Genomic DNA, 13347 nt, shown 5'->3' with positions numbered 1-13347 from the left:
AGTTTGAGGAGCATTTGGACAACCCTCTCAGACATAGGGTTTGAATTTTCGGTGGTCTTCGGTGGAGCCAGGGGTTGTACATGATGATCCTTGTGGGTCTCTGCCAACTCAGGATATTCTGTGATTCTATGATTTCTTTTCCATCCACTGTTCCAGGTCTGCTTTTTGGAAATTTAATTCTGAGTGCATAACTCAGTCTTAAGAGTTCCACAATCAGGATCCAGGTGTCAGAGCACCATGTGCAGTATCACACCTTTTGGATACAGGCCTAGTCCACTCTAAGTCTTCCTAAACACAGGTGGAGGAGGTCCACAGAATGGTTCTCAGGTAGTGTGCAGGTGGGACTCATCTTGGCTCAGTGTACAGCACTTGGCCCTGTTTTTATGACAGGAGGACTTAGGCGTTGGGATCCACGCTCAGACTCTCATGTCAAATTTATAACGCGTCTCAGAGCCAGGATTCCAGGCTGATCAACAGCTAGAGGATGAACACAACCTAGTCTTGCTGTTAGTCATATCCAAACATTTTGGGTCAGACACTTTAGTTATGGACTCTTATGTGCAAGTTTTGCTTTTGCATGTTTACTGGTGGTCTGAACACGGAAAGTGCATAGTCTATGCTATTGGTGTCTGTGTGTGGTGCTGTAATGGATAGTGGCTGTATTATTAATAAATGGGCATTGCCCACAAGCCACCAATATATATGAACATTATCTGTGTAACCAGCAATTTTTTGTTGTGAGGAGGGGGAAGGATATTGGAACATGTTTATTTACTGGGTATTTTGGGAAAGTGGCGTGTATTCTGCAAGTCAAAATTATGGGTACCTTACATAAAGTCTGACAGTGGTGTCAGATATATTTACTTGGACAAATGTCCTTATACTTTGGGGTAATGCTTTATATTTGATTGTGACTTAAGTGCTGACAGGTTGTGTAGCGGTGGGCTCTCATTTTCAGAGGTTCTTCTGGTCCATGCTACGCAAACACTGGTGCATGTGTAAAAGAACTGATTTAAGTGGATATTTTGCATGAGATAACACTCCTGTGTAAATGCAATCACTGTTGTGACAGTGTGGCCAATTGTCCCACTGTGTATGTCTCTGTAACAGCTTTTTCATCAGGTTTGGATCAGACTCTCCGAAATGTTCAGTGAATGCTTATTTCCCAGCCAGTTGCACTTCCACGTCACCACTTCAGTGTGTGCATGACGAATTTCTGTTGACTAGAATTGCCCCATCCAGTGTCGAACGTGTCTAAACACGAGTAGTGCCTGCTGGCACATCAGTTCCTGCATGAGCACAGAGCTGGGGCCGCCTGGGCTGTTCCAGCACTGCTCCCTGGCTCCCCAGCCCTGTCACACTATCCCTCATCTGACAGACAAGCAGCTGGACTGGGGCTCCATCAATCCCCTGACCTCTGGTAGGGCTGGTGTGGGCCCTGCCCATTATCTCCTCTAGCAGAATTTGTCTGGGGAGTTCCCAGGACTGCCCTGGGAGTTCCTTGGGTGACTCAGCATGGAGCGTGTGCAGCACAGCCCTTATCCCCAGCTGCACTGCGATTAACAGCCGTAGTTCAGAGGGCACCACACCTATCCTCTGCGTGGAGTCATCGGTCATAGAGTGCTAAGAGGTTTAGTGAAAGATACGTGACACTTGTGCATTTCCTGATGGGATCTGCCCAGCTGACCAGTTGGCTGTGTCCCTCCGTAGGCACAAATAGATACCTTTCTATCTGTTCCGGGCTCCCACATCTACAGGCTGGTGCTTTGCAAAGTACTGCTTTGTGCCTCTTCTGCCACAAGGAATCCAGAACATAGTCACTGTCAAAGCAAAGGTTTCCTTTCTGCAGTAATCTGCTGCTTTCTCTGCTACCAGAAGAGATGTCATTTGGGCCTTGTGTCTCTCAGAGAAGGATAAAGGACAGCTTATTGTTAAGATTGTGGCATTTACTGAGAAAGAAAAATGCATCTACTGATTATCAGCATGTGTACAATGACAGGGTGGACAGCATCTAAACTGGATGAATTTGGAACCTAGTGTGATATCAACTGGTCGATGTAAAGCAGCTAACCAAAATGTGTAGGGAGATGTACTTTTAGACTTCATTTAATCTCTTATCTTCCTTTTGAAAGTGAAATAAAAAGTAACAAGCAGAACAGAAATAGTAAACAGCAATGTCTGAAAGATTAGTTTGGAAACAGTCAAGTGTTGATTAGAGTTAGAAAGGAGGGGGGGTGTAAGCGTGTAAGGCAAGATAGGGCTCCATGCCATCCGCTTTTCAGGACCTTCCTCCAAAGACAGTCTGAAGGAAGCAGACGAGATGGCTCTGGATGGGATGGCCGTGCTTCTTCGGCCCAGCACCCTGTCCTGCGGGGATGCTGGGAAGCAAAGAGTGCGCTACACTCAGTTTGCAGTGCCCCAAACTCATACAGAGTAGAGCAAGCGAAAGAAAAAATACAAAAGCTTTCTTCAGTGCTAATGTTGCTCAAAATCACTGTTTGAGCAAGATCTCCAAAACTGTTTTATTTCTGAACTTGGTGACTCTGGTTGGTTGGCACAAGGATTAGATTATTTATCCATTAGAAAGCTTTGAAAGATACAGCAGGGCAAAAAAGGTCTTAGAGAGTTATGATAAATATGATCTGTTTAAGAGGAAAAGTGAAATTATACAGCAGTTGTATGGCTTTGTTTGGAGGGATAGAAACTGCCCATGCTACTTGTCTAAGAAAGTCAGGAGTGCTTTCCTCATATGCAGTGAAATAACTCTGACTGTAATGTAAGTAGGAGTGCAGGCGCATGGAAAACGGCGTGATCCAATGACAGAGAGCTGCCTGGAGATCAGGGCTCTGAGTTCACTTCCCACTCCCTGCTGGCTTGCTGCGTGACCCTGAGCAGCTCTGTGCCTCACTTTCACCAATGGGCAGTAGGGAAACAAATCCTTGAGTTTCAAGATTTATTCCTGTGATAGACAATGTAAGTGGGGAAGTACCATTATTCAGAGTTGAAATGCCACACAGCTAGTGAACACTCAGCCTCCCTCATATTATTTAATTTAAATACAGTTAGTTTATGTCAGGGTTTTTCCCATGTTTTCATTAGAGATGTAAGATAATGAGCACTTCCTTTTTTTTCCCATGAAATGCAGCACTTTATAACATATATTGCCTTGCTTGAAATGTTTTGTAAAGAATAGTCTCGCTGTTGTATTGTAGGACAATACAGCATGTTAGATAACCTTTCATTTAACCATGTGCTTCATAATTAATGTACGAGATTATGTCCTCTTTTTTTTTTTCCCCAAGTGGAGCTTGAATAACAGCATCCTTTGCTGCGGTCTAAGCTGTTTTTCACAATGACTGACTTAGTTTGTGTGTTGCTGGTAGTTTGGATGTATGAAGAGGTGGCATAATGTTTTCTTCCTATGCCTTCCCTGAGGAGGGTGAGAATGGTCTGACTGAGACAGTGTCACTTAATAGTCTACCTTGCTGGGCTGGTGTGAGGAGTCATTCATTATTGCTTTTGCAGTGCTCAGAAAGCAGAGGGATTAAAATCTTTTATTTCCTGCAGACATGCTAGGAGAGCACTGTGGCTGCTGTGTCTCAGAAGACTGTAATGCCTTTTCCATTTACATTCCCAGCTCTGAAACCATGTTGCTGAGATACATCAGTCATTGCCTTTTCTAGGTTCAGCAATTACCTTACTCATTAAAAAAGGAAAAAAAAAAAAAAAAAAAAGAAAAAGCAGCTACTATCACGTTTTAAAGATTCTATATATTTTTTTTCAAATTTTGTCTGTCAAAATTGCTTCCCTCTAGTGGCTTTCAAACAGTATTTCTAAACATGAAAACATTGGTGCAATACTGAAGTTTCTGAACTTTTAAGCAAGATGTTTCCTTGGGAAACTTCTGTACTTAATAAAATTTAATTTCTTTTGGGAGTAGTTAACCTGTAAAGTTCTAGGGACTTTCCAGCCATCAGAAACCTTATCCTAAAGCTCAGTTTAGCACAGACAGCTGCAGAACAAGCCTTAGCGTCTCAGCTAGCTATCCCAAACATTGTCTAGAGAGCTGCCATTCCTGCTGGTTGAGTGCAAGGCCACTGCTGCAGAGACTGTACCCATCATGCTGAAATGTGTAAAACTAGCATTTAAGCCAAAATAATGACTTAGACTTCTGAACAGTATAATCCTAATAAGATTAAGCTTTAGCAAAGAGAAACATAAAAGATATAACCTAATAGAATCATAATCTATTCTGAATAAACTGTATTAGACATGTTTGCTGAATTGATTACATAAGTTTAATGAAATTATACTGTCTTATAAGCAGGATACAATAAGTAGTAATGGCAGCTTTTCTATACACAATGCAGGAGAGAAATGAACAAAATGGGGATTATTAGAAAATGAGTTTAGTCAAAACAATTTAAAATCAAAAGAATAAAAATAGAACAATAATTTCTTAAATGCTGCTACAATGAACTTACTTCTTTGAGTGTATTAGTTAAAATTATAATAAGATATCCAAGCATCTATAACTCAAAAGCATCCAGAAAAAAATGTCTATAGTTTTTAGAGGAAGAAGGAAGACATGAGCTTAGAGAGGAAAGACACAGCTGAAAGTAATGCAAAAGATTTGAGAAAATTTAACTCTCTCTGAGCATTTGGTCAGATTTTTGTCGATACTACTTCATGTGTTTGTCCATTTCATCTCTTCACCTGATAGTGGTAGTGGATTCCATGCTGTTAGCACTTCTGTGCCAGATGGTGTATAGTCTCTCATGCTGAGATCATGCTGGAAATGTCATCTATGCAACACAGCTGAGATATAGTAGTACTTCAACATGGTTTTCTCAATTGTCCACTTGAGCAACTTCTGTTGTTGTTGTTGGGAGCATTGTACTCATGTAAAAATAATGTTTTTGTTGTTGTTGTTTGTTTGTTTGTTTGTTTTGCCTTTAAAAATTAAAGCGTTACCAAACAGTTGTTATACTTACTATGTTTCAGCTTGGTCTGTTGCAGTAGGGAATTATAAACGTCATTATAGAAATACTAACGGTATTAAAGAGACTACTTGTAAAACTGCATTAGCACAACCACATTACCTTTGCAAGAACTGTGCTCTATGTGTTTGAAAACTATTGCAAGGAAGTCAAGAATCACATTTATACAGAATGACCTGAGACTTAACCTCTCCAATAAGTGTTACATAGTAAGGGCTTTTTCTCTGGGTAGATGCAGAGAGAAAGGAAGTAGTGCATGCAGTATGGTTATAATATATATCAGATTTGGTTTTATTTCATATGCTGGCAGTTGTGAATTCTAATAGAAGCTGAAAGGCAATGATATAAAAATTACTTTTTAGGGGCCCACATCTGTTTTGGTTTTCTAATTTCTTATTTAAGTTGCTCTAGTTCAGGGAAAAAGTTACTTTTTTCTCTGTACAGATAAAAACACGTCATGTGCTCCAACAGGTAGAATTTTACAATGTGTCTTTCTTGTCAGAAACATGAGGTCTCTTTAACTTAGACAGCTGTGTCCCCTGTTCCTCAGCAGGTATTTAAGTACTTTAGTACCTATAAAAACTGGACCCAAGAGTTAAACAGGTTTTTTTTTTTTTTTCCCATGCGTAATGATTGCATTTCTTTTGTGTATCTATAAAGTCTCATTGGCTTAAAACCCTGTCCTTGGTTACATTTGGAAAATCCTGGTGGGTTTCAGAGGAAAACACTACAGGGGGTTATGTGGAAAGTAAAGGATATTTAAAACAGTCCCTGAGCATATATCATATGGTAAGGAATTGGGCATGTTTTATAAGCTCTGGTTCACACCATATGATTAAATCATGAAAATGAAGTTACATTTCTGAGTAAGGACTAGACTTCTTATGTGACATCCTGGTGACAGGAGCCCACCCCCAACTGAAGGCTGTAAAGGGAGACATGAGTCATTGTTTTGGATGAGGGCAATGCTAGATATTTATAAGGTTGTCCATCAGTGTAAAATATGTGCACTTACCAAATTTCTAATGGCTTCTCTGATAGAAATAAGAGTAGTGTTTTACTGGTCGAGTTAAAGTTCTAATTCATGTAAATAAAAGAGAAGGTAGAAAAGCATATTTCAAGATTCCTAACCATGAAACAACTCAGAATAAAGTAGATGGCATTTGCGTTCAGTATTGTGTTGTCTGAGCGTGTTTTTCTTCCCTTGTCCCTTCCTTTTTGCCTGTATGTTGTGCATTTGGTTTCTCAGGCAGGCTTTTGATGGGCAGAGGCTTCATTCCCTGTCTGTGGGCCATGATGTTGTTGAAATTTGCTCTGACAAACAAAACCAACCCAGCCATGGTGCTGCCATCAGTGTAGAACAAGATTGCTCCTAAAATGATAGAAGGGCTGACTGTCTGCCCCAGCCTTCACCAATGAACTCCTAGGGTGATGCTGCTCTTCCACCTCTGGCCTCTGAAATGCAAGTCTTCTTCCCCATTCCTTGCAAAGAAGTAATGATTGTGCGTAGCACCTAATGCTTTTCCAAGGTGTTAGCATATCAATTTAATTAATTCCAAATTTAGTAATTAGACATCTTACACTGACCTGTATTTTAATAACTCAAAATGCTGTTGCTTCTTATTTTTATGTCTTTATATTTCATTTCATTCTTCTCTTTCATTTGTTTGCAAACACGGTGATTTTCCTTTACTTATCTAAAGTCAGTGGCTTCTCTGACACAAAGATTTAGCATTTGATTACCTACTGTACATCATCTGCTTGCTATCAATACTAACCAAGGTATAGAGAGGGGAAGAGGAGTGCCAAGAGTAAAAGCAGCATGACTGTGTGCAGCAGTGGGGTGGCAGCAGACCAGAGTATCTGTTGCTTCATGCAGTCAAGAGTAGTAACAGGTGTAATAAATGGCTGCAGCCTGTAGCTTTCTCCCGTAAACAGTATGTTTTCCAGTAATGGTACCCTGTTGCTATTGATTTACCTGGACTTGCGCAGTGTATCACAACTTCAGATCACTGAGCTGCTTTCATAGGATGCAGGAATATCTACATGTGCTAGTGCACAGTCTGATACTCTACAATCTTAACCAAGCATGGTCCTAAAACAGAGTCCAGTCAGTTGTGCTTACAGTGGACAAAGAGTTAAAATCTGACTTAAGTTACTTCAGTTTCTTGAAACACTGTCATCCTGATTGCTAAATCCTAGTACATTTGCAAGTCAAGTAATAATGTCTAGAGGCTGGAGGAAGGAAAGCAAAAGTGACAACAAGGAGATGCTTTGAGGCTGTAAATCATAGTCCTGTAGTTCAAAAAGGAAGTTAGACCATGTTCTATGTAAGCAAAATTGTAGAAAATGACAGTGTCCAGTGATTTGGTTCGGAGTCATGGTAGTGCTAAAGGTTGTCTTATCAGGCTGTGTTCGATGCTGCCATGGGCTGACCTCCCCACCTGTCCTGGTCCTACCTCTGCCCCAGGGAGGTTCCCAATACCTGGGGCTGGAGCTGTCCCTGGTTGTCCCTGCTGCTCCTGGCCCTGAGGTGTCAGCCTGTAATGAGTCAGTTTTCCTATAAATAGGTTATGTCTGCAAAATCTCAAGGTCTTTCTTAATTACACTTTTATCTTACCAGTGGAAGCTTACCAGGGTAAGAGAGGTACTGACCCCTAATATATGCACGTGCAGACACATGCCCACATGCGCTTTATGCACAAACATGCGCATTTTTTCCATACTTTTTTGGTTCTTGCTGTTTTTTTGAGTGTTACTCACAGATTTTATTCTGGCAGCCATGTCTGTTTCACAGCCTACTCCGATGCTTTATTTCATAGAGAGGTACACAAAACACTTTGTAAGTGCTAGTGATCTTTAAAATGATATGTTGGAGGACAGTGAATTCTCCATTGTCAAAAGCAGATAGAGCAAAAAATGCCCATGAATAGTGTGTAATTCCACAGCTTTTTCCAGTTCTTCTACCATGAGCTCTAAGGAACGCTTTTGGCTGCAAGAGTGAGCGTGAAAGAGGATCAGTCCATGGGCAATGAAATCCTAGATTCAGTGAATTTAATAGGAGTTTTCTGCCTTGTTAAGAATGGTGACAGAAACTCCACTGACCTTGGTTGTGCAGATTGTATCTGCACTGTGGAGTTCAACAGCACAGGGAGAAAGGAGACTTCATGGCCTGAAGAAAAGTTTACGAGGAAATGTATTTTCAGACATTCAGCCTGAGACGCTGCCTCCAACAAGTCAAGTCAGGGGAGTATGGGGAGGTTGTTGTCTTCTATCCTTCAGTGAACATCTTGAGGAAAAACTGCCTTACTGAAACAAACTTTCATTTTCTTTAAGGAGATAGACACGTATGATTAGTCTGCTTGATTCTAATTGTTCATAAGGTGCAATAAAATCTATCTTTTCTGATACATAATCTGAACAGATCTCACTGTTTGAGAAGGCTTTTTGGTTGCTTGGTTTCATCTTCTCTTCCTAGTTGTTTTCTTCTGCAGCATCTTAACAAATTTTTTCTGTCCTTAGGATTTTGTATTACTAAAATAACTGTAGATGGTCATTTTCACTATTTGCTATTATGTATCAAAGCTTAAGGGTACTATAGTATCAAGCAGATTTGCATCTGCCCCTTCAGACTTCAATGGAAAAAAAAACAGAATAGGCAGGAAGTTAGTGTTTTTTACATTTTTCATCAATTTGCTTGTTTTACCATACTCTGCTTACAAGTTTCTGCCTCTATCGCTGTTACATGGTATAAGGAAGGTTTGACTACTTCCCGTCAAATCTGCATTTGTCATTTTCTAATGATTGTTTTCCTTCAACCTGTAGTTAGAGGTAAAAATTGGAATATATTTCCTCCAAAGTACTGTTATTGCTTACATTTCCAAGAAAAAAAAAGTCACTTGTTTGCTTAACATTTGGGACTGTTCCATGTATAGATGCACCACCTGCAGATTTTCAAAAGAAGGTCCTTGTTTTGAAAATATGATCCTAAATCTGAGGTAATGTCAGGGTAATTTGGAGAATATTGCTTAGAGAGAGTTTCTTCTCCCTTGCTGTGAACTTTTCACATCTGTTTTGTAGCATTCAGACTGAGGACCATAGATTTTAAAAATTTGTTTCATCCCATAAAGCACCAATAGCTGCATGCTACGCTTTCCCCATGCCAGACCCACAAGGGATGTCAATTGTTACTGAATCTGGCTGTTCAGTTTATGCTCCTGAGAGTCATGCAGCTCTGGCCATCCTCAGTCTAATCCTGAATGTTCATAGTTGTCAGACAAATTTTCTTGTACATTCTAGAAAGGGAGAGAAAAGTGTTGTAGTGCTTGTACATATGCAATTTGTGCAAATAAGTGGGAGATGTTCCTCCCTGAACTCTACAGGCTCTGAATGTGCAGCTCTCAGTAAATATATAATTTGCTCTTTCCTATATGGATTTTTTTTGTAGCCTTTTTGTAGAACAGTTTATTTTGTAACTACTTTCTGAAGTGTTTGGGTACTGTCTTTCCCTTTAGGAATTTTCAGTTATTCTCTATGATATCATTATATTTTCCCTTGAAACAGTGTGTTCATAACAGGATAATGGGGAGAGAAGCTGTTCAGTTTATGATTGATTAGTGGATGTACAATTTCAATTCCCTCAGAAAGTGGGTGTGTGGTTGTTTGAGTCTGTGTCACTTTGGAGAGAGACCATTTCGGGGAATCATAGTTAGAGCTGCAAACAATCTATTAGTCACTCGTCCAAGCCCTGCCAGCGTAATACTGTTCCCTGCAGTACATTATTGAATGTTTTGTCCAATATCAGTTTGAATGACTCAAGCAATGAGGCTTCCACCACTTCCTCTGAGAAACTATTTCATGGTCTGGTAGAACTCCCTGTTAGGAGTTATTTCCTGGTACTCAGCCTAAACTGCTTTACACCCAGATTGATCTCATTATAGTTAGCTATACTTTTTTTTTCAGTCCCGTCTCAAATCTTTTTCCTTCTTTGGCTTTCACGCTCTTTAGTGAATAGTAGATGGTATAATCTCTCCTCTTATTCAAGCAAATACATAATTAGTGCTTCTGTTCCTTCTCTCCAAATAGGCCATCTGTCTGGTAGAAAACAGGGCTGAATATGGGAAGATTTTTTTCTACTAAGTGCTTCTTTCAAGTAAATAATATGAAAAAGTGCATAAGGAGTTTGTGTGATTATGTAGCTCCAGAGAGCCCCGACTTTTATTTACAGTGTTTTTCAGGAATTATGTAGAAGTTGGTAACTTTTCCAGTCATTTGAAGTAATACCTTTTTCTAGCTGAATATTCAGGTCCAACATTAGTAGTCTGTCACATTTCATGGCTTCAGGGAATGTTTTGTAATGTTGCTGGTCTATGCTCTCTGCTATTTATCAAGCAAATTATATGGAGCTACAGCAGAGAGAAGGGAGGGCAATGGCAGCAGAATTACAAGCAGCTCCTTTATTATGCTGATGACAGGATATTTAGGGGCTATTTGAATGTCTGTCGTTCACAGCTTTACAGCCAGAATTTACAAGTGTTTGGGTTATATGAGGATTGTTGAGGAAGGGAATGTACTTTTAATCCATCCAACCATTACACTTCTGTGGATTTCTTTCTAGTAGCCAACATCTGTTTGGTATTTCCTTCCTTCCTCTCTCCTTCTTCTCTCCCCTGTTCCAAATTAGTGTCCTCTGTCCTGAGGTGTTTTCTTACAGTACTTACTGTAGTCTAAATTCTGCAAAGATACCTGCACTTAATAAATTTTATTTTGCAAAATCTGGACATGTGCTATTTGTATTTCTTCCTGATGGTCTGCTTCTTAGTATGATGTTCCCAGTTAGATGAACACTTAGATTTAAAATGAGACTTTAAAACTAGTGCTCCAGGCTTGCCTTAAAAAACATCTGGTATGTATTTTAAGCATATATGTATATGTTTTTTTGATGAATCACATTGCAGTTTGGGAACCAAACCCATGTTTTGCATTTTTTTTTTTACCTGAGATTGCTCAGTGCATGTGGGTTTGTGACACAGGCTCCAAGCTCGGGGAGCAAACAATCTTTGTGCACTTTTTCTGAACTGTACTAAAAAGGATGAGCAATTTGATCTGTCCTTAGGCAGGAGCATTCCTAAGCTAACTTATTGCCATTTTTACTAAGTTAATTGGGGAAGAAAAACATAGTGATCCGTATTTTGTAGTCATAGTCATCCATAGTTTGTACCAAATTTGTGAGTTCAAGTGACTAAATTTAACAATTTAACACCAGAGACTATCTTATAATATTGCATAAAAATGTATAAACACAGAAAAAAGAGAAGGACGGATAAATGGCAGTCTGCCATCATGAAAAGAGAGCTTGAATAACTCCTGCAACTTGCTTGTTTTGCAGCTTGTTAGCTGTAGTGCAGCAATGGATTTGCCAACACATGTGATGGGGGCTAAGTCTCTCAGGAGGCCTCTTCCTTCTGGGGCAGGGAGGGTCCCAGATATGCTCCTGGTGTGGGAGAAAGAATCACTCTTCTTTTATATTTTATTTGTTTTTACAGGGAATGTTTCTTGCATTTTCCACCTCTGAGACAAACACTGTGACTTTGAGGCCTAGCTTTTTGGAGTAATGTAGGGATGATGGTTGTAGTTCAGTCTCCTGGCAGATGGCATATGTCTGAGGTGCGAGTGGGAATGCCACTACTGAAACAGTCCTTCCATTTGCACAGGTTCCCCCAGAAACAGAATCAAAGAATCCTAGGGGTTGGAAGGGACCTCTGGAGATCATTTAGTCCAACTCTCCTGCTAAAGCAGGTTCCCTGTAACAGGTTAGACAGGAAAGTGTCCAGGCAGGTTTTGAATATCTTGAGAGAAGGAGACTCCACATCCTCTCTGGGCAACTTGTTCCAGTTCTCTGCCACCCTCAAAGTAAAGAAGCTTTTTCTCATGTTGAGATGAAACTTCCTGTGTTCCAGTTTATGCCCGTTGCCCCTTATTCTGTAGCTGGGCACTACTGAAAAGAACCTGTCCCCATCTGCTTGACACCTACCCTTCAGATATTTAGATACCCCTTTAGAGGGGATAAGATCCCCTCTCCGTCTTCTCTTCTGCGGGCTGAACAGTCCCAGGTTCTCAGCCTTTCCTCATAACGGAGATGTTCCAGGCCTTTAATCATCTTTGTAGCCCTCCACCGAACCCTCTCCAGTAGTTTCCTCTTTTTCTTAAACTGAGGAGCCCAGATCTGGACACATGAAAAGTAAGGTATACATAGAGCAATGACAGGGTCTTCTGGCTGAGGTAATGGGCTTGAAACTCAACGCCAGCAAAATCAAGTTTCTTTTTATCTTACTAAGTCTCTAATTAGTGTGTATTCACCTCACTGTCATCCTCCTCATAGCACTTATTTCAGTGCTCTCGGGACATGAATCTTTCGGACAGTCAGAAAACTTGTTTAAGCTAATACAGTACCTACCCAGATAACTTCCAGTCTAGAATCTCAGGTGGGTTTTATGTTTTATGTGAACACATTCTACTCATCCTGAATCAACTGATGTTTCACAGCTCCCCACCTTGATTCTGTGGCAATATTCCTGACCTGCGCTTGCATTGCCCCTGCTCTCTGCTGAAGTCTGGTGTTTCCCCTGTTCAAGAATGGGTTCTCTTTTTCTTGCAGGTTATCCAGGCTGTCTTCTTTGGGATCTGTGTATTGACCGACCTTTCAAGTCTTCTCACTAAAGGAAATGACAGTCAAGAGCAAGAAAGGCAGCTGAAAAAACTCATTTCCCTCCGTGACTGGATGATGGCTGTTCTGGCTTTCCCCATTGGAGTGGTAAGTGTGGTGTTAATCTGCATGTGTCTTCACAGTTTGGATGGTTGCTGGTTTTCTTCTAGCTGGAAGGCTTTTGCACCTCTTCACGTGAGACTACGGACAAATTAAAACATGATAAAGGTGATTATTCAACTCTCTCTGTGTCACTGCTATAAGATATCACCAGTATTTCTGAAATTAATTTTGTTCATTAAAAAAATGTACTTTAAAGTAGAAACTAGATGATAGAAGTCATTTCAGATGTGAATTTTACCAGCAGGATCTTAAGTGTCAGCCTGGGTATTTTCTGCACCATGTGCAGTAGTAGTAAGGAAGGTGCTGACATGTTTTACTCTGTAACTACCTGACTGGAGCTCAATCTGTATGCTGTTCTGTCATGGAAATGAAGGGAAGCTAAAATCCAGGTTGATCCTCGTTAAACACATGGGGGATTCAGAGTTGGCAGAAGAAATTGGGTGGGAAAAAAAGAAGTTAGTAATGTGAAAAAAACACACAGGAGGTACAGAACAACATGTTTTTTACCATCTTTTTCAA

General features: G+C 40.3%; 1 protein-coding gene across 3 annotated transcripts in view; it reads left to right on the top strand.

The window, feature by feature from the left end:
- The window catches only part of AIG1 (androgen induced 1), a 143254-nt gene that overhangs the window by 25640 nt on the left and 104267 nt on the right, over window positions 1–13347 (top strand). For all 3 annotated transcript variants that reach the window (XR_002436619.1, XM_021390575.1, XM_021390576.1), the window contains exon 2: window positions 12658–12813. Coding sequence is in view for 2 of the 3 variants with exons in the window: in XM_021390575.1 (XP_021246250.1) it covers window positions 12658–12813 (156 nt within the window). In the remaining variant the exon portion in view is untranslated. The remainder of the gene's footprint in view (window positions 1–12657; window positions 12814–13347) is intronic.

The sequence above is a fragment of the Numida meleagris genome, chromosome 3 (assembly GCF_002078875.1).
Source record: "Numida meleagris isolate 19003 breed g44 Domestic line chromosome 3, NumMel1.0, whole genome shotgun sequence".
NCBI lineage: Eukaryota > Metazoa > Chordata > Aves > Galliformes > Numididae > Numida > Numida meleagris.
Note: the sequence above shows the minus strand (reverse complement) of the source record. Positions and strands in the feature narration are given on the sequence as shown.